Raw genomic sequence first — 21,172 nt, forward strand, 5'->3', positions numbered from 1 at the left:
ACGACTCAATCAAGAAACGGAATTGAACGGGTGACCCCGTGACCTCCCTCCGCCCACAGCCCCCACCGCCCCGCCCCTCCCCCCTCTAGCACCCACCCCCCGCTCGTGACGTCACCGCCTCTTCGCCGCCGCCTCCAGTCAAAATGGCGGCTCCCAATGACTACTTTAGCGTCGGGAGCCAAGTGGCGTGCGTGACCTGCCTCGGGCAGAAGATCCACGGCGAGGTGCTCGCCTTCGACTACCACTCCAAGATGCTCACCCTCAGTATCCATTCTCCGTCGCGCCGCGACGCGTTCGCCGTCGTCCGTTTTGAGCCGGTCGGATGTCGAGGCCTAGTCGGCCGCCGCGAGGCCTCGAAGAACACCGCGCTTGCCTAGATGCCTCAACCGGGGGAGGGTGAGGGATGGAGGGGAAGAAGGAGGGAGGGAAGGGGGGGGTGGGGGTGCGAAGCGACCTCGCCCGCTCGGCGCTCGCTGTCCGAATGTTTGAAACAAAAAAACCCCTCTCGATGTGGTCACTGTCGGGCGTTGCTTGGTCCGGTGATGCCCGCGAGTTGATCTCGAGGGGGCTTTGGGGCGGTGTTTGTGGTGGTCTTTTTGTGATTGGCGCGTGTCCCCTTGTAAAATGCTTCGGTGTGTTCGCGTACAGTTGGCGGCTTGGATGGTTAAGTGGTCGGTATTTTTTCGTGTTAAAGGACGCTTTAAAGGCACGTAAATGTAGGTGTGTGTTCATACGTTGTCTTTAATGATAAAGTAATCGTAGGTTGGATACGTTGCTTAAAGAAAGTTATGCCCGATATGGCCACTTAACGATGAAGGTGAAAAAAAAAACCACGATCTTGTGCAACATTCAAGCCGAGGTTTAATTGTACGAACAATTGTTTTGCAATGTTAATTGTTTTAAAATGGTAACTAAAAAACTGTTGCAGGGGAATCCATTCATATGTTGTATTCAATAGTCCACGGGATATTGCTTAGGGCCGGCCGTACGTGTACCGTAATGCTTAAAGTTGCCTTGTGAGAGTAACGTTACGTGGCATTTAAACCATACACACACTACAACCATTGCGCTGTAGGTCACAAATACCGTGGTTTTGTGGCCACGCTACGTTTTTATGTGGCTCGGGCTTATGCCTCTGCACTTAAATATGTTTTTGTTACCGGAACACGAGGATAAAATGCACAACAGGAAACATTTTGAGGTCGGTGGTTTATTTCTACGTGTTTTTTTAAGGGCGAGGATTGCGGGCACGAGTTGTGTGTCTCGTCGCTGTTTTTATCCAATTTGAAGGCCGAACTGGGTTCAGGCGGAGGTCAAGACTTAGGGGTTGAAGTTCAATGCGGAGGATTGTCCTCTCTTTGTGGAGAGAGCTGCGTTCGGCGGCTTAATGTGTCGATGGCGTATGGATTCTGTACGTGCAAAGCCCGTTGGTCAATCCACTCGCTGTGTGTGAGGGTTATAATTCGCACCATAATTTAACATACTTCACCGCACTGGTCATTGCGGGTTTTGTAAAGGTGGAGGGGGTAGTTCAGAGAACAGCGGTGGATTTTGTTGCACGGCCCCCACTGCCTGTTGCACCTTTATTTTGCGCATGGTCACATCCAAATCTGGACTCAAAACTGCTTAACTTTCCATCTATGACAAGATTGGACTCATTCCGGGTCATTTGTTGACTGACGTGCGTGGTTTTAGACTCTGGTTGTGACAACTCACTGATCACAGCGACATTCAGTCTGTCTGAACTTCTTTTGCACCGTACATAGCGAACCGTGCTTTTGGAGGGTGCATTGTCTGAAGACAATTCAGGACTGCTCTGAGAAAAGCCTCTTGTGACTCAATGGGGCATTTCCTGGAAAGTGCAATTACTGTACGCTATTCGTGAACATTTAAAACCGGTTTGGCACAAGCGTTCGGTACTAAAACGTTTCCAAAAATCAACTGCCTCATTTAAAGTTGGGTTTCAATTACAAAATTACGAAGTTTTAACAAGTTGGCTTGGCTTGGGTTTATATGACCAGTTTTCCAAAAAAATCTGCCTAAATCCGCTTAATTCTCCTGTGTGTAAAAAAAATACTTTTATGGTTCCTAAGGGCCAACCAGGTTGTTTATATAAAATAAAGTGAAGATCCATCTTTTGTTTTAGAGGAGCAATCAGCAGTGAACTGTGCCCACTTTTTGCGAGGTTTAGCGGTACACTAGTGGTGAGGATTATATATTTGTCAGCGTTTAGTATGATCCTTAAATCACCTCCGATTAGCACAGTTGGCTACGTATGGTGCGAACGAAGTTGACATGCATGCAGAACTTGGGCTTCTGTTATGGGTGAAACTAATCAACTTCAACGTATTTATTTAGGTCAATTCTAAAATGTCGCTTTTGTCCTAGTTTTAAGTATCGACTTGCTGTATTCATTTTAAAAAAATCTAGTGTGTGCCGAACATCATTATAGTTGTAAATTTACTAAGTTATATTTTCAGGCATGCTCATCAACTAGAGTATGGAGTTGAGTTTGTACTTCTTCCAAAACACTCACAAGGCATGGGCAGGTAGCCATCGTCCAGCAGTGGATTGACAGTGTACTGTGCATGTTCCAGAGCAGCTGCATTGTCCATCTTATTGTATATATGTTGAACTTCTTTTGCACCGTACGTAGCCAACCGTGCTCATTGAAAGTGCGAGAGGGAAGGTCAACAAACTGAGCACAAAAAGCACTTCTAAAGTGATGAGTTTTCAATCTACATTTAAAAGTGCAACGCTCACGTGGCTTCCTAATATCGGAAGGAAAAGCGTTCTAGCCAGCGGTTACTCTCTTTCTTTGTTGGCTAGCCATGTGCAAAAGGTTGGCTTCTTGTCCTTTAATAATACATCAGCAATAACGTACGGCGAGGATTGACAAAAAAAGACTACATTGCAACGGCGTCTTCGTCGAATGCTAACAAACGTGTTTGACTCCTGGTGAGTGGGTGGGCAAGCGAGTGAGTGAACCAGCGAACGAATAAGCTCCTTAACTCGGCCGGCACCCCAGAATGCCCGTCGTCGAGTGGCAAGGTGGGCGTGTGCGACGTGCTGCTCCTCAACCTGGCCCTCGTCTCCGAGGTGGACATCCTCGCCGAGAGCAGCGAGCCGCCCCCCGTGCTCACGTCGCTCAACACCAACAAGGTGCGTGCATGCTTGTGTGCGTATTTTTTGTGGGGAGCGGTAGTGTAGCGGTTGGTACGCTGCGCTACGTACCCGGCGACCCGGGTTCCATTCCCGCTTGTGGCCAACATCGGTGACGAATATCTGAACTGGTCTTGCGCCTCTCCGAGGTCAACTTAGCCTCAAATGAGTACCTGGTGCCGTGTATAACATCGCCACTGGGGAGACAAAGGCGTCATGCGTGGTGCTGGCCACCCACCCCCATGTGTACCGTTTCGGCCTTCATAGGTGCTCGCAATAGCACTTGCCCCAACAATCTGTTAAGGCTATATGGGGATCTTTGTCATGGGGAGCAATAGTTTAGCGGTTGGTGCAATGTGCTACGAACCTGAACTGGTGCTGCCCCAACCCGAGGTAACCTCGGCCTTAGAAAGGAGTAACTGGTGCGTTATGTCCAAAATATCAGCACTTGTGCACAGTGCCAGCTTTAATAGGTGTTTGCTAACAGCATTTGCCACAGTCTATAAAGGTTACAATGGGGGGTGGGGGTCTTCGTGTGTCTCTATAGGTGTGTAGGAGTGTTTGTCGGTGTGTGTAAGAGGGATATGATTTTGGAGGTGTGTAGGCATGGAAGATTGTAGCACAGGTGGTACATTTTCCATTCATCTCGATTAGCTAATCCATAATACGTGGGTCTGTCCCATAATCTGCTCGCTAGCAATCGACACTTAACATGGCCTCAAAATGCACGTCGGCTGGCACAAATGCTGTGGTGATATCACAGTGGCGTCGTGGCGCATGACGGCTGTTGTGTGTATGGTGGGGAGTGGTGGAGCAGTGGTTAAGCACTACACAATTAACCTGATGACCTCTGCTCAATTCCCTGCTGTGGCTAACATCAGTAGCTAGTGATATTTGAACCTGTCCTGGGTTGGCTGAGCTTTAAATGAGTGGCTGGTGCGGTGTGTAAACATCAGCGCTCGGGAGACAAAGGTAACCAGGCATGGTGCTGGCCACACCACCATCATTGTGTCCATGCCGGCCTTGATAGATGTCAGCTACACTAAACCACATGCTGAAGCTGAGGTTCGTTTTGTATTTACAATGAACACATTGTTTTCCTTTTCTCCCAATAGTATTCCAGTTGTGCTGCCATCAACATTGAATTGTTGACTCCATTCGAACAGATTTGGTGGCAAGCAAACAGACTGAGCGGTGAACTCACCGAGCTACCGGCAACTCATCCGCCCATATCGATACCCGACGGAAAGTCCTGTGCGTCCACCCGTCCCTCTTGCGTTTCCAGTGTTTTCTCTTTTTATGCTTTTGTCGTTTGTGCAATGGGGAGGGGCCATGCCTAATAATGGGATTCTTCAGCTATTTTATTTCTTGTGGGCTACGCGATAAAGCTAACTACCGTGTGCCGGAGGGCATCGTGGCATTTCGCGTGAAGTTTTAACCTCGTCGCGTTGGCATTTACAGATGTCGTGTGGTGTCGTGACGTCATAACATGTCTTTTTATTTCTCCATTTAATCTCACAAGTTTTTGTAAACTCTCGTCTACGGCTCTCTCATCTCTTATCTCGTGTGCATCTCGCTTTCATCTCACTAATCCGTTGTCTTTCTCCGTATCTCAGTGAAGCCATATGTTTTTAGTGAGTTGCTCCAGGAATCATCAAGTGGCCAGATGTGGTTGCTCCGCAGTCCGCCAGATGAATAATCATGGCTCATGATATCAAGCGAATCAGAATGAGAACTCTCACAGCTGGAAGTGTGACTGGATGTCAGAGTGGTCCTAGAAGCTGACGTCATAGGACTACGTCTGAGGTTACTTTAGTGAGCTTCTTAAGCCACAGTAAAGGCACCCCATCCCCTGTGGTGCGTGCCCTGTAACGAGTTAACTGCATGGTAGTGAAGCTGAAATGTGTAATCCACAAAGCTTGAATATCCAATTTCAGTGATCCGTTTTGGTGCAGCCCATGAGAACAGTTAAATCGCGGGCGGCCGTAACCCAGATTTGAACCCCTTTGGCACTGCTAGCTTAATTGCTCTGATTTGGTTCCCCCCCCCTCCCCACCTCTGTGCCACCCAGTGACTTGGGGATGTGCATTTCATATTTTGTGGAGGACACAGGGTATCTGTAGTTAAAACACAACCAAGGCGGTTGAGTGATTAATCCTCTTGGAGGATTTGCTTGTCATTTAATTATCGATTTGCCATTGCATGAAAATGTATATGACAAAGTAACATAAATATTAACATTCATGCTCAGGTCAAATGTGAAGTGTTTAAAGGTCTAGATAAGATTATAATGAAAACGTGAACCCCTCTTGCTCGCACATTGACTTCAAAACTGGTTTCCCAAAATAGACGCGCAAACCAATTGGGGGTGGCTCATTTGCGCGAATGAATGAATGTTCCCGAGAAAACTGGGCCAGAACTTGAGAATCTGGGTTCCATTCCTGGGTCAGCCATCTGAGACTAAAACCAGGATCTCAAGTGAAGTGAGTTAATGGTGTCAGCTGTTCAACTCCTCCGATGTGATTATCTTCTAATGATTCACCAAAGCTAGTGCTCAACTCAAAAACTTTACTCGAACAGATCCATTGTAAAGTTGAACTTATTTTGCACCGTACATAGCTGACCGTACTAATCGGAGGTGCGGGGGAAGGACAACAAACTAAACACGAAAAGCAGTTGTAAAAAATAAAATCAGCTTTCAATTCGGAATAATGCCAACAAATAAATAAACACATCCATGAGTCATTCTATGCATCTCTTTACTGGGAGGCTTTGAATGAGGGATGATGGCTACAGGGTATTGTGGATTTTCCAGGAGCCTGTGCTGAATTCAGATGACTGTTTATTGATAGAGGGGTTTTTTTCTTCAATACTTTGCAGAGGCAGATAACGAGATTGTGAACGGTAAAGCCAATTGAGTTGCAACACTGACGTGTAGTGTACATTGCTGCTCAGCTTGCAGAGTTCAGATCTTCGGGTTTGAATATGGACACGTGGACATCACAGACCTGGACTTGGTTAAATAGCACAATATCATCTTCAAGCGCCATAGAGAATATTAATCACAAATTCAATAATGTCTCGCATCCATATTTTTGTCCCTACACATAAAATATACAAGTAATTTTCTTTAGCATCTCATCGAGCCTCATCAGTATTGGTTGATGATGAACTGCCGGATGTTTATAGGCGAAGACCCTTGCTGTTGTGTATGGGTCCTGGTTCGACACAACTTGTATAATTACACAGCGGCTGAGGTTACAGTTTACCTTGTGATAGCAATTCACAGCGAATGACACGATGACATTTGTAATTGAACCCAGGTCTATTACAACGACAAGGCACGTAATGATCCACCGTCAATTAAAACCCGTGCAGAACAAGATTCGATCGGGTTTGCAGTAACATAGCGGCGTTCAAATGCCGACATACATCAAGGCTCTGCATAGGGGACCAGTGATGGGGTGCATTTATTTTATGGAGGGGGGCAGTCAAGATCTAGGCCGCTACTTGAACATGGTCAGGGAGTATTTGGGATACTATATGGAAATATATGGATATGTTAATTCTATTCAGATGTATTTAAGACGATGGAATTAAAGAGATAGACCAATCGAGATGAATGAGATGGAAAAGAATGTTCTTGAATTGAATCTGGACCTCCTTCCCCTCCCCCCTATGAATTGTGACGATGAAACTAATTTCATGGCAAGGAAGGTTGAATAGTTGAATATGTAATAGGTGTGTGAGTGATCCTATCGGTTTGTCAATTAGTATCGAATCCTTCGCTCACAGCGTATCAATCTTGCACTGCTAAGAAATAATTGCGTTTAAATTCTTGTAAATCGTATGCAAATGATTCGCTCGCATGTCGGGCGACTGGAGCAAACAAAACTGCTAGCGCGACAGAAGTGAAACAAAGCAGATAGGGACACGTCTGTGAGAACCGCAATCGACTCTAGAATTAAATCGCGACTAAATCGTAAAAATCAAACTAATCGCCGAGTGGGGTTGATGGATCATTGCCGGCCGATAAAAAAAAAAAAAAATTACACCGCGGATTTTTCAATTGTGATTATTCACAGAGCAGTCATCGCCCGCTTCCAGCAGACTGGACATCTGTGAAAAACAACTTTATACCTCATCGGATTCCTCCCAGTATGAATAGAGATTCGGATTCTGACTAATGCCCTCGGTGGTCACTCATGCAAATGAGATTTGTGTAAATCCTGTTCATTGAGTTCTTGCCTGGTAACGTCTGCCGGCAGTGTTGAGGTACACTTCTGTGTGTGGGTAGCCTGAGTTCGATTCCCGCTCACGGCCAACACCGGTGACGATTATCTGAACCGGTCCTAGCCCTTCCCTATGTCGACTCAGCCTAAAAAATGAGTACCTGGTGTGGTGTGTAAAGATCAGCACCTCTGTGGACCAGCACGGTAGCGTCGGCATACCGTCGGCGCGTTGCCGTGCGCCGCACCCAAACCCCCCGTGCCGTTTTGTTCCGCTCATGTTGTGTCGTTTTTCCGGGCAGCTCTCAAGCCGGGTGCACAGCGAGGTGGAGGAGAAGTTGAGTCACGCTCACGCCGTGAGCATGGGGGTGTCGCCCGAGGGAATCCTGTTGTTCCAAACGATCCAGAAGACGTGAGTTAGCCGACGCGTCCTCCCTCCCTCTCTCCTTTTTTTTACGATCAGGAAAAAAAAAATGCTCGGTTATTTGGCACTTTGCTTCATTTTGGCTTTCATTGCCTTCCTCCGTAGCTCCCTCTCTCCCTGGTGTCCTCTTCCATCGGGCACCATTTACTTTTGCTTGTGCGTCATCACCGATGACCTGTATCTCGCGGGCTCCAGTAATGTGAGGCAGTCTCGCGTGTTAGGCAACTTGGCGGTCAAAGTTGCAAAAGATGTTAATAGTTGGATAATTATTTTTATCTGATGAATTTACTGCATTGACTAATCGTCCCAAGTCTACGAACAAAACGTGTGTGGTTGTACAGCCGCTTGTCAATTCACTGCTCGATCAGGCCCTCCCTATAGTAGTTCATGGACGTGTTTGTATCGCTGCGTGGCCCTTAATAGGGGCAAAATAAATCCACAAAGAACAGAATTGACTATTTGGCTCAACGCGTTGCCAGCGCGTGCCTTACACGTGCCAGTCTAACCGAGGCACTTGCCTTCATCTCTCCAACCTTCTCCACCATCGCCTCCGTCTCTCCCACCACTGCCCTCTCTCTCCACTCATCTCTCTTCTGCTGACATCTTTCTCCATCCATCATCCCTCTCCGACCTGCTTGCCTCTCCGACCTCCGTGCCTCTCCCACCTGTCTTTCTGTACCACCGCCATCTCTCCCATCACCGCTCGCATTCCCACCGCGTCCTCTCCCCATCGCCGTCACGTGTGCCAGGATCAAGGAATGCAAGTGGAACGAGAAGAACATCATCGTGCTGGAGGACGTGGTCATCTCTCCGCCGTACCGCGTCGAGAACTGCAAAGGCAGAGAAGGGAGCGCACTGACGCACGTGCGCAAAATTGTGAGTGCCGCCCCTTCCTTCCTCTGCCTTCCCCTTCCTTTCTTTCTTGTCCATCCATCCTTCTTGTCTCGTACCTGTTCCCTTCAAGGCGCGTTTCGCCTCTGGAACAGCGAAGATTGGGCTAGATGGTAAGGAGGACCGTGGTGGCTTGTGATTACATGGGTTGTTATGGGAGCAGGGAATTATATTTTTGTTATTGAGCACACCTCTATAGTGTTTTTTAAATCCTTTATATTAAGTTTGCTTGCTTGCTTGCTCGCTTACGACCGTGCAAATCTTTCGGTCGTTTTTAACCCACTTCCTGTGATCCAATCGAGCTGACATTTTGCACACAGACTCGTTGTGCGTGACAATTTATTTTTGTGAAAATGTTTTTCCAAAATTTTCCACTTTCTAGGAAAAAAAACATTTCATATTTAATTTAAAATACCAATGTGATAAAAATGAAACTCTTACTCAAGAAAAACAGAAATGAATAATAAAATAAAACCGATGCCACGCATATAAAGGATTTATAGTGAAAAACTTTGTTTTTACGGGTTAATTTTTTCCCTCCAATGTTATCCCGATTGTGCCCTTGGTTTTTCTCGTAAGACAAAACAAGCTCGCAGAGCAATGGTACCCGTCGTGCTAGAGAACGTCCCACAGAATCATTTTTAATGGAACTGCTCCTGGGATTCCTTTAAAAAGTAACCTTCTGATGTCAACACTAGGGGGCTGCACTTTCTCTCAAACCAAAATTAATCTGATGGGGGTTTGTTTTTAATATCAACGGTGCCTGGGCTGACGCCATCAACTCCACTTCACTTGAGAATCCGGCTCAATGGAGGGCTGTGTTTTAACCGAACGACCTCTGCCGTGCCAGCTCAGCGTTCTAACCACTAATCCACGCGACCACCCCGTGCCATTTGATAATTGAATATTTCAGGATACATTTTTTCACAATCACAGCTGGACTGCAGTGACCACTCGTGGCACCCGATTGTGTGGTGCTACGACTATGATGGCCTGTCGGCTATTGCGCAAGCTGCGTCGTATTGATCCGTCGGGGGGGAAGGCCGAGAGAGAGAGGTCCGTGTGGAGCCTCATTGCCCTTGGGTGCATTTTAGATGCGCGAACGCAAGTGTTGTGGACCTTCTTTCGCACCACCGCACGTAGCCAGCCGAGCTAATTGGAGGTACGGGGGAAGGCCAACAAACTTAACATAAAAAGCCGTTGTAAAGAAATGAGTTTTCAGTCGAGGTAGGTGTTCCATCTACGCAAAACCTGCCATCCGCACATTCGCTTCGTTCCGCCTTAAACCATTGCGCCGGTAGCCGAGTGTTTTTTACAGACCTTTGTTAAGTCCACTGCTGGATGGAGGATTCTATGAGATGGGGAAGGTGGGGAGGGAGGGGTGTAGAGCAACGTGGAGGTGAAACAGAATCGATTCTTGAACGGAATTGCACACTCGGGGCTGTTCACGGAATCGCTTTGGGGGTTGTTGGGTTATCGTTTCAAGACGCCTTCATTGCAACAATGCACCCGTGAAAAAGTCCTTTACTTTTTTTGCCGTTCAGGTTGAAAAACACTTCAAGGACGTGGACCAAGCCAAGTCGGGGCAGCCTTTGGCGCAGCAGCAGGCGGCACAGAGAGAAGCCCCGCTGTCGTTATGAACCTCGGGGTTGCTCGTCCCCCCCCCCCACCTCTCCCTCCCCACCTGTACCCCCCCCACCCCGTTCCCCCAACCCACCGTCCCCCCCCGCCCTCCCTCCAACACCTGCCCAAACGGACAACCACGACTTCGTCCACTCTACCCATGGCCACTCGGCTCTGTCCGAGGTGATGGGGCGATTAATAAAAGAAGCATCAACTGGGACCTCTTAATCGCAGCCCCGCTCCTCCGGTCACCCCCCCTCCCCCCACTGGTCGCCCTCCCGCCCCCACTCCTCTCGGAGAGGTCCCAGAAGAATGAGATGAGTACAAATTAATCCAACAGCCGAAATAACTACGTTCCAACTTACCAAATTCCCAAAAGTTATGTTTTACGATGAAAATATTCCTCGTTCTTTTTTTTTCTCCCCCCCCCCAACCCCCGTCTTGTTTTGAAAACTGTTACACTCTTGGCCTTTGATTTGGACAAATTGAGTGCTAGAATTTTCCGTCCCGTCACGTGAGATATGTCGGTCTTCCAAGTCTGATGGCCCCGAGTTGGTGTCGACGCGGACTGCTGTTTTTGTAAATGCCGTCCTCTCGTCTTATCAACTCGATTGGAAATCAGTGTCCCCCCTGTGGTCTGTCCTCTGTTGAATTCCTCGCAGTGTCGAAATCTAAAACTCCCGATAAACGTTTCCTTACGCGGCCCACAGATCCACGCCGAACGTGCTACGCGCAAATTAAATTGTCCTCTGTGGCGATTTCTATTTATGAGCGTGTAATAAAAAAAAATATTTTCAAATTTTTTTTTGTTGGGGGGGGGGGGGGGGGCGGGGGAAGCGTGGGAGGAGCTGGGGGGGGGGGGTCGTGGGGAACAAGTGTACGTATTGCAGAAATGCCACATTCAGAGTCGGCTCGTGTATTTAATTTAACCCATGAAACGTACTCATTTTAACACTTTGTAATTTTCATTGCCAGTGGACAGATTTGATTGTAAATTATGCATCGGCGACACACAACAAGGACCCGTTCCGAGGAAGCCGGTCTCGGTGAGTGTGGCATCTCCGCGACTCGTCGGTCGGATCATCGATCCGACGATCAAGCCCCCCCTGGTTTTTGGGGGCTATAAAAAGTGAGAGAGAAAACAAAAATGACGTGTGAGAAAATATTACAAATAGAAGAAGACTGAAGGAGGAAGAAAACCCAACAAATGACGTCTCGGAGCGCGCGAGTCTTTTGCTGTCGCGCCAGCTTAATTAAAGCCGCCAGGGTTAGTCGGCGAATACGTTGGGCGTGTCGTTAACGGAGTCTTAAACGAGTGCTCGTTAGAGAACGCCTCTTCCAGAGCACCGCCAGCCGCGCCTCTACCGCTGCCGCTCCTCGGGGTAAAAGTTGGCGACGGCTGGAGAGGGCGCCAGCGCTCCTGTGCAGGTTTTGCCGGAAAATATTGGGAACGACGGATAGTCGTTAACGGTGCGGAGCGAACGGAGCGCGCACGCACCACCCGCGCTACGGTTACGGACGGACTGTAGCGCCCGCGCTGCGCGCCGCTCGCCACTCCCTCCCTGCCCCCCCCCAAACCCCCCCCCCCCACCCCCCTCTCTCTCTGCACCAACCAACCCATACCAACTCCTCAACTTCCAAGCTCTCCCCTCCGCTGCCTTCCCCACCCACCCACCCGCCCACACCCTCAATATGGAAAGATTTCGGTTTATAAATTAAAGATGAGTCTTATAAACGGCTGCTGTTTGTGTGTGTGCACTTCGGTGTCCCGGCCAGCGTTGGAATGTGACGGGGCCGCTCAGGGTTTTTGCATGTTCGACGGCGCGCAATTTGGTTGTGCCGGGGTTTCCTTTGCGGGAGAGTGGGTGGCCATAGTTTCACCTTCCACCCTCCCTCCCTGAACCCCAACTCCAGGGTACATTTTCTTTCCGATTTAAAGATCGGTTCCGCTTTTTAACCTCCGGCGGAGAACGTAGCAGATGCCAGCTGGTGCGGGAGATCACGTGAACCCGTTACACAAACCGGCGTTGGCCTATTTACAAATTTGTCGTCAATCCTCAACCCAGGGCGGTGACGTGACCGAGCGGCAGCGTGTTCTCGCAGCTTGTTTCAGGGGTCTGCGGTTCGAACCCCACGGCTGCCCTGGTTAATGCTGCATGCATACGGACAGTAAATACCGCGCGCTGCCTCCTTTACAGTGGAAGTAAAAAATATCCCACGAAATTGAAAAAAAAATTCGTTACCAGGGGCCTGGCATCGCGATCGAAATTTGCCGCACTTAGAAAAAAATACATTTCCTGCTGTCAGACCGCACATTTGCACTCCCTTGCTGCGTACACCATGTCCCGCACAGACGGCTGCCACGAGGGGTCCCCTGGGCTCGACTGCATGCAGCAGGGCATTGGAATGGTTGAGAAGTGATGTTATGCGAGGTGCTTTCTAAGTTGCCGAGACATTGAAGCAAGAGGCACTGTACTATGCAAATCCTCATCTTCCGTACGACGTGAAAATGGTGACAGACAAATCGATTTTTTTTTATTTTATGCGACCAATTTGGGTGCCTGTATCGTGAGCATAGGGAGAGGGAGGGGACTGGCTCTATCCTGTGGCTATTCCAGACCCACTAATAGGAATGTCTTTGAAATGTGATTTGCTTTTTTTTGCTTGCATTTCCATCATTTCACGAGATGAAGGATCCATTCGTAAATCTCCCAGAGCCCTGTGTTGGAGAAAATGATTTCTATCGGGCTCCGTGGTGTGAAGTGCAGTCACCAACTCTGAATTATATCCGATGAAAAAAGAATCTGCTTTCAGCTTTCCAGCTCAATTCTCATCTTTTTTTTATTTTATACCGGAAAAAAAGATTCCACAGATAGGACTGCTCAACCCTAGCTTATGATGCTTTCATATTTGCATTTCCTTTGCGCTGTTTACCTTTCTGGCGTTGTTCTCCGACTGGTGGTGAGACGAGGCCATGAAGGAGGCTGCCTCTGGTTGAGGCCAATCAATTTCGTAGACAATTCATAGTATCAGAATAAGTTTTCCCCTTTTGCCTGGCAACAAAACAGGTGTTGAGATGGTAAAACACCAAACTGAAACCTTTTGCAAGGAATCGTGGCTGCATTCACCGCAATACTTGTGGTCAGATTGCAAACAAAAAACACTGATAACATGCATTATATTCTTGGTTCTTTCGGTAAAGTCACATAGAAGGGAAATAATAAAATAATATAAATATTAAAAAATACAAATTTTCACGACGTTTCCACTGCAACACAAGCAATCATCAGGTGTGAAATCCACAGCAAGAAAAAAAAATATGCTTGTGTTGCAATCGAAACGTGAGAATATTTAGATTTTTATTATTTTATTATTTCCCTTCTACGTGACTTTACCGAAAGAACCAAGAATATAAATCCCTGCAGTCACGAAAGCTTTAAATACAAATTTAACATATGCATTGTCTTTGAAACTGATTGGTCCACACCAGAGACAGCTTTCTTTTGAGCCTAGTCTCAAAACGGTGTTAGACCACAGGACGCCAAAAGGCGAACAGCACAAAGACAATGCACTATCAGAGTAATGAGAGCTCCGGGTCGAGCAGCTACATTATGGGACCTCCTTTGCCAGTAGCAAAATAGAATACGTTTTCCCCTTTTTTCTGGCAACAAAAAAGGTGTTATGATGTTAAAACACCAAACTGAAACCGTTTACAAAGAATCGTGTCTGCATTAACCACAATACTTGTGGTCAGAATGCAAACAAAAAACACTAATATATGCATTGTCTTTGAAACCAATCAATTGCAAAGACAACGCATTTATGATCATGTTTTACCACAATGTCGTTTGGTTAATGCAGACTTTATGCCTATTTGGTGAACGTCTTAACACCTATGTATTAAGATTTTAAAGCCACCGTGTTTAGGTTTTTTTTTGTAATTTGTTACTTATGCAGCATTGCCAAATCATTTGTGTTGGAGATTGGCTGAGGGTTTTCACAACGCTTCTCCCAATGCGTACTATCTTACCTACGACTACAAGGCAGGCCCCGAGATGCAAACGTCCGACTTCACAACATCCGCACTTACGAACGAACTTCCATTTTATTATGAACCGAACCGCGGAACGATTTCGTTCAGCAGAGCAATCCGCAAGCCAGAAATCAGGATCCAAGAAAATGAAGATGAAATTGATTTGTTTCTTTTCATGTCACACTTCATTTTATGCTTTAATTACTATACAGTTTTTATTACAGCATTGCATGCAAATGTACAATATTTCTTACGAGTTTAACAATGCTTCTCGTTTTTGTAAACGATAACATTTATAACGCAGACCGTGTTTACAATTAAATATTGCGTTCCGATATACGAACAAATCTACTTTCGAACAGGTCTCCAGAACGTAACCCATTCGTAAGTCGAGGACTGCCTGTACTTTAGCAGGTAAAGCCCATTGAGTTATAACTTTTTCAGAGGCGACCTGGACACGCCTGATGGCAGCTCATTGAAGTGGCTGATATCATCACAAGAGCCGAATTGATTCAAGAGCCAAATGGCTCACAGGGCTATACCTAATAAATTAACTTGATCACACGTAATTTATAACCGCAGCCAAAAAAAATCTCAACTCATGTTTGGAAATGTAGAGGTCAAAACCGCAGGCACCCTGGGGACAGTAAGCGCGACCACGAGGAGCGAGAACACGCGGACTCCGAATATACGGCACAGGTCTTGTGAGCGTCTGGGATCGAATAACGACCTCCTGTATTCCAGGCGACGGAGATAACGTCTCGCCATCGGGGCGTGCCGTTCAGTCCTGCAAAGTGGCCTTGTAATTATTTACACAGCAGGGGGCGCGGTTTCCCACACTGTTATAAGTTTGTCTCGTGTGTCAATGAAACCGAGATTTGAGAACTCAGGTTTATCGCAGGTGGCTGAAAGCCAGATTCAAATCCAGGATGTAAAACTTTGTAGTCTGCTTGTTACGCTGTTGATGGCGGTGGTGGTGATAATGAAGGGCATTGATATTATGGTGGTGATGGTAACCCTGGTCTGGTTTGAAACTGATCATCTCACGACTGCTTGGATCTCTGCTCCTAAACCAGGGGTCGGCAACCTACGGCTCCGGAGCCGCATGCGGCTCTTTACGGGCTGCTTCTTGACGATATGTACGTGAGTACAGTATGTACTCAGATGCATTGCGGCTCTTGAAATACTGAATTTTGTACCGAATTGGAAAGAAATGGCTCTTCTTGTTATTTTGGTTGCCGACCCCTGTCCTAAACTGAGCACATGTCAGAAAAAACAAGTTCCTGTCAATCCACGCCGACCTTCGCTGTGAAGTCTGGTCAACCAAGCCCCAAGGCCTTCATCCAGCACAGGATTCACTCGGTGCTTTACGTCGTTATTGCTATCATGACCATCACCATGTAAACCATTGTAAGCATGCCGACGCATTATTTGGTGAATTCATACCGGACTTGGGTGCGCCGGAGGCTTCAGTTATTCAGCCCGCCGCCTTCTAATAGCATGAAAGGGGTGGGTGGCCAACACCACGCCCGGCCGCCTTTGTCTTCCTTGAGGCGATGTTTTCACATCGCACCAGGTACTCATTTGAGGCCGAGTTGATCTAGAGGAGGCCCAGGACCGGTTAGGGTGATCGTCACTGGGTGTTGGTGGGTGAGCTGAGAATCGAACTCAGGTCTCTGCCGGGTTCGTAACGCAGCGCGCTAACCGCTGCGTTACCGCCCCCCACCAAACAGACAAAATATCCCCCGTATAGTCTGTAGCAGACTTGGGGCAAGTGCTGTTAGCGAGCACCTATGAAGGCCGGCACGGCGCACGAGGAGGGGGGCAGGTGACCAGCACCACGCCAAGGCCGCCTTTGTCTCCCTAGCGGCGATGTTTACTACACACCCGCACCAGGTACTCATTTGAGGCTGAGCCGATCTAGGGGAGGTCCCAGAACCGGTTCAGATAAATCGTCACTGGGTGCTGATGGCCATGAACGGGAATCGAACCCGGTCCCCTACTGCATCCAGCACTCCTCACGTTAACAAACTCACTTCGGTTTAACACGGACTTGTCGGCTTTCGCGACAAAGTGCTATCCATACTAAGAGTTTTTTTTTTGTTGGGTTAGATCGCGAAAGTATGAATGTGTCGTTAAACCCGCCACCACCCGACCCAGTTCTGGCTGCCCGGCTGATGCCAGTTGTAAGTAGTGGCGAAACGTCGTACTCGAATTGGACATGTTGTGGGTTTTTACTCGTCACGCATCGGCACGGGTTTGTTTAAGTGACAAAACCTCATCATATTCTTTGGGTCTTTCGGTAAAGTCACGTAGATAGGTTCATAGAAAATAACCAAAAACTGCGACATTTCGATCGCAACACAAGCGGTCGTCTTCAGGACGAGGGGGTTAGCCTTTGAAGGCAAAACTACGATCAAAACGTCGTAGTTTTGTTATTTTCTTTGAACCTATCTTCGTGACTTTACCGAACGACCCAAATAATATAAATTCCTGCAGTCACGAAAGCTTTAAGTCAATATTTAAAACCTTACCAATTGGCCGTGTCGGGGTGGTGGCGGGTTTTAACGACACACAACATTAATAATTTTACGCGAATCTTAACTCCCCCTCCCTCCCCTTCACACACACAAAAAAGAAACCTCCGTTACGGAAACTCAACTTAACCCGTAGTTAAACCCCGGAATGTCGGAGCACTTCAAACCCAGCCGAGCGCACGCCACCCCATTGCCGCATGTTCGTCAACCACCCCCGCTTCCCCCCCCCCCCCCCCATCAAACGCGATAGATAGCCAATGGGGTACAAGTAACATCACCGGGAGGGGGGGCTGGTGAATAAAACCGGCGGGGGTCCCTCTCTGCGTCTCTGCGTGAGCGCGGCGCGGAGCGAGTCGCGGAGCAGGCAGAGATCGGAGGTGGATATCGCGACCTCGTCTCCTGCTGTCCCAGACACACCGCGCCGTCAACATCACTCGGATAAAACCCAACACGCAAACAACCAATATCGGGGTTTCTCGGCAGTTGTCTTCCGTTATTCGCCTGCAGCGCAAACATAAAGAGCTGCTGCTGCTGTTGTATTGTGGACAAAGATTCCCCGTGTCGTCGTCGTACAGGCTGCTGGGAGCAACCGCAGCAACACGCGCGCGACGGTGTCACCTCGACAGCTTCAACTCTGGCAACCTCCAGCTGAGCGGCCGTCCGTTCGTGGCACAAACTCGGAACAGAAACGTAACGAGAAATACAAAAAAAAAACACCTGGTGGTGGCGGCAGCATCCTCCTCATCCTCCCCATCAGCAGCAAGCAGGCAAGCGGTGACATCCTCGTCCGTGCCAAAGACGAAAGGATCGTTCTCCCCGCGTGCGTAACGCCGCCCGTCGAGAATCGTGGACGGGGACCTCGAAATTCTGCGAACCAACGATGTACGAGATGGACTCCCTGTCGCCTCCGTCTCCCTCGAGGAGTCTCGTGACGGACGAGGAGGAAGAGGCTCCCCTGGGGAGATACCGGAGCCCCATTGGAGGGGGGGCGGCGGCGGCGGTGAGGAAGCGGTCGGGGCTTCGCGGCGACTCGGCCGTCACTCCGGGATGCAAGAAGGGCAAGCGAAGCGCCGCTGGCGGCGTCAACGGATCAATGGGCCATCATCAACAGCTGCTGCTGCTACAGACAAACCATCACCAGCTGCCGCAACAGCAGAATCGGCAGGACAGCGACCACCAGCAACAGCAGCTGCAGCATCATCCGGAGCATCATCATCATCAGCAGCAGAATCAAAATGAACCGGAATCGCAAAACCAGCGTTTCGTGGCAAACGTGAGAGAGAGGCAGCGTACGCAGTCGCTCAACGACGCGTTCGCCTCGCTGCGCAAGATCATCCCGACGTTGCCCTCGGACAAGCTGAGCAAGATCCAGACTCTGAAGCTCGCGGCGAGGTACATCGACTTCCTCTACCAGGTGCTGCAGAGCGACGCGGCCGAGGGAAGGGTGGCGGTGGCGGCGGCGGCTCCCAGCTGCAGCTACGCGGCCACGGAGCGCCTGAGCTACGCCTTCTCCGTCTGGAGGATGGAGGGAGCCTGGTCCATGTCAGCGTCGCATTGATGGAGGGTCGTGCTGGTTGGTTGGTGGTGGTGAGGAGTGGTGGTGGTGGTATTCTTAGGTTTTTTTCGGTAAAGTCACGTAGGTAAAAAATTAATACAAGTAAAATAAAATAAAAATCACGACGTTTCGGAGGCAACACAAGCTTCCGTCTTCAGGTGGAACCGTCACAGCACGATAGCTGATAGAGGCAACAGCCATCGTGCTGTGACGGTTCCACCTGAAGACGGAAGCTTGTGTTGCCTCTGAAACGGCGTTATTTTTATTTTATTTTATTTATTCTAATTTTTTACCTACGTGACTTTACCGAAAAAAACCTAAGAATATGAATCCTTGCAGTCACGAAAGCTTCAAATCTAGAATTAGGGTGGTGGTGGTGTTGAAGATTGGTGGTGTGTATCGGTGGTGGTGGTGATGATTGGTGGTGGTGATGATTGGTGGTGATGGTGGTGGTGTGGATCGGTGGTGGTGGTGAGGTTTGGTGGTTGTGAGGCTTGGTGGTGGTTAGTAAGGATTGGTGGGTAGTGCTGATGATTGCTGTTGATTGTGAGGATTGCAGAGTGGCGGTGAGCATTAGTGGGTGAGTGGTTACATTGATTTAGGGTGGTGGGTGTGCTCGTGTTGGTTGTTGACGGTATTGATGAGTACTGGTGAGGATTGTGCATAGTGAGTGGTGGCGAACGGTGAGGATGGTGGGTGGTGGTGGTGGTGGTGGTGTTGATCGTGGGAGCCTATTGAGAGCTACTGCGCGTCGCTTTCTCAATGGAGACCTGGGAGAACGGTGACTCAACTCATCACCACGATCAGCCATGATCCATCTACTGCTGGATGAAGGCCCCCTCGGAACGGCCGCCAACTCTCATGGTCGTGCATTGCAGCGATCCACTTAGGCACCGCACACGAGCTGATTGGATGGGATAATGAATAATCCAAAATAGTCATTGTTAATTATTGTATGTACGTATACATGTGCACTGCCAGGTCGTGTTAATATTATAACTTCTTCTGGATTGACTAAAGGTCACTGGGTGCATATTGCAATGAGCATTCGCGATGAGGATTTGTCAGGGTTATTAAACACAATCTGAATCTCAAGATGCTGTCACACTGAACGACAGACAGACAGAGAGAGAATCATTCAGAATTTATTTGTAACGTTGCATTTCAGTCTCGGGCACTCGATCCACGGCTTGTCGAGAGGCACAGCCCCGGTTCGTGTCGGTCCACTGCTGGAGGAAGGCCTCCCCACGCCGAGTAGACGGAAATAGGTTCCGAACGGACGTCTGTGAAAACAATAGCTTCGTAAAATTCCTCCAGTATACATCTCGACTTAAAGCTTTCGTGACTGCAGGAATTCATATTATTTGGGTCTGTCGGTAAAGTCGCGTAGATAGGTTGGATGAAAATAATAATGAAGAACATTTTTGTTCTTTTCTTTGAACCTATCTACTTGACATTACCGAAAGACCCCAAGAATATGAATTCCTCCAGTGTAAATAAATGTTTTGATGAAGCATACTTCACCACGCTGGTCTGTGCGGGTTTGTGACGGCGCGCCGTGGATATTTCCCGTACTGTCCAGAGCGGCTGAAAAACAAATTCGCTGCTTAGCTTCCGAGGTTGTAACAAGATGGGGAGCGCTCCAGCGGATGTGTGGTCATTTTTTCGAAGGGAAGTCGAACTTACGGAACGATAAAGCACCTTGATTTTGACGTAAAAAATAAATCTAGACAATCAACGATTCAGGATCGCACACGCGTTTGATCACATTCCGAACGTCGATTTAACATTTTTTTTTTACTAAATTCCACTTGTAAACACGTGCCGTGAGGAAGGGTCATTGCCCGAAACGTCGCCGATTATCTACTTTTTTCTTCTAAGACCACACACGATGTTATTGATGAACATGTTGAATGTTATTGTTGTATTGTCCTTGTGCACCACTGCCATCGCAGTAGCAGCAGCATCACCAAATAATTTGTTCCAAAGTAGAAAAAAAATGCATGCGTGTAAATACAATATATATAATTAATTGTCAAACATATAAATATATACATAATTTGATGGTGATAGCAAATGTACAACTCTTGCCAATCCACTGATGGACGAAGGCTCTCGTCACCATACTTCACCGCGCTGGTAAAAGTGCGGGTTGACGAAGCGGGGGAGTGAGACCAGGTCAGTCAAATTTCGCTCGCCGCTGATGTTCGCCGTAGACTGGGAATCGAACTCAGACGGGTCGCCTCGTCGGTGGGGTAAAGTGTGGGGACTGCCACCTCTTCCGAGACATACTGGCCAGCAGTGGAAGAGTCGGCCAGATGACGTTTAGAGGGACCCCTTCAGCCAGCAGTGGAGTGAGCAGGCAGTTGCAGGGCTGCGCCTTGTATCACTTCAGCTGCCGATGAAATGTGCCTTGTCACGCGCGTGCCTTCGATAAAGAGCGTGAGAAGTCATCACGGTCTGAGATTTAATAAAGAAAAACTTATTTTTTTTTTACTTGCGAATGTTGACAAGAATCGAAATACTCACGAAATCATAACGTCGCTTTTGTTTTACAAATGTCATCGTGTGTGATTGTGTGTACCCCAAACCGCCGAGGTCTAAACTACGTGTTTGTGTATCATCATTTGCATGCGATTGAGACAATGCAATACGCTTTTATAAATATGTATCGGATTTTAAGGAACCTAACATTCTTTTAAAAGTTCGTGTTAACTT

General features: G+C 48.1%; 2 protein-coding genes across 3 annotated transcripts; both read left to right on the forward strand.

Annotated features, from left to right (window-relative positions):
• Positions 1 to 97: 97 nt before the first annotated feature.
• LOC133358499 (protein LSM12 homolog A-like) lies at positions 98 to 12,069 on the forward strand. 2 transcript variants are annotated; one of them, XM_061576860.1, is made up of 6 exons: positions 105 to 264; positions 3,029 to 3,162; positions 4,329 to 4,416; positions 7,694 to 7,803; positions 8,565 to 8,691; positions 10,251 to 12,069. In XM_061576860.1, exons 1-6 carry the CDS (start codon positions 144 to 146, stop codon positions 10,253 to 10,255), a joined length of 585 nt encoding a protein of 194 aa, XP_061432844.1. In that variant the 5' UTR covers positions 105 to 143; the 3' UTR covers positions 10,256 to 12,069. The 2 variants fall into 2 exon arrangements, with proteins under 2 accessions (XP_061432835.1, XP_061432844.1); XM_061576851.1 differs by lacking the exon at positions 4,329 to 4,416 and having other exon boundaries at positions 98 to 264.
• A 5,176-nt stretch (positions 12,070 to 17,245) lies between these two features.
• Positions 17,246 to 18,536, forward strand: LOC133358739 (twist-related protein 1-like). Its single transcript, XM_061577185.1, has one exon. The coding sequence runs from the start codon at positions 17,780 to 17,782 to the stop codon at positions 18,455 to 18,457; it is 678 nt and encodes a 225-aa protein (XP_061433169.1). The 5' UTR covers positions 17,246 to 17,779; the 3' UTR covers positions 18,458 to 18,536.
• Positions 18,537 to 21,172: the final 2,636 nt, after the last annotated feature.

Source organism: Lethenteron reissneri, chromosome 7 (assembly GCF_015708825.2).
Source record: "Lethenteron reissneri isolate LAM-NWPU_2019-01 chromosome 7, ASM1570882v1, whole genome shotgun sequence".
NCBI lineage: Eukaryota > Metazoa > Chordata > Hyperoartia > Petromyzontiformes > Petromyzontidae > Lethenteron > Lethenteron reissneri.

What these genes read in the sequence shown, in the direction of transcription:
- LOC133358499 (XM_061576851.1), top strand. Translation starts at nt 144, where the DNA reads ATGGCGGCTCCCAATGACTACTTTAGCGTCGGGAGCCAAGTGGCGTGC. An exon ending in CTCCAAGATGCTCACCCTCA is followed by an intron (nt 265 to 3,028) that starts GTATCCATTCTC and finishes CCGGCACCCCAG; the next exon opens with AATGCCCGTCGTCGAGTGGC. An exon ending in CGTCGCTCAACACCAACAAG is followed by an intron (nt 3,163 to 7,693) that starts GTGCGTGCATGC and finishes TTTTCCGGGCAG; the next exon opens with CTCTCAAGCCGGGTGCACAG.
- LOC133358739 (XM_061577185.1), top strand. Translation starts at nt 17,780, where the DNA reads ATGTACGAGATGGACTCCCTGTCGCCTCCGTCTCCCTCGAGGAGTCTC.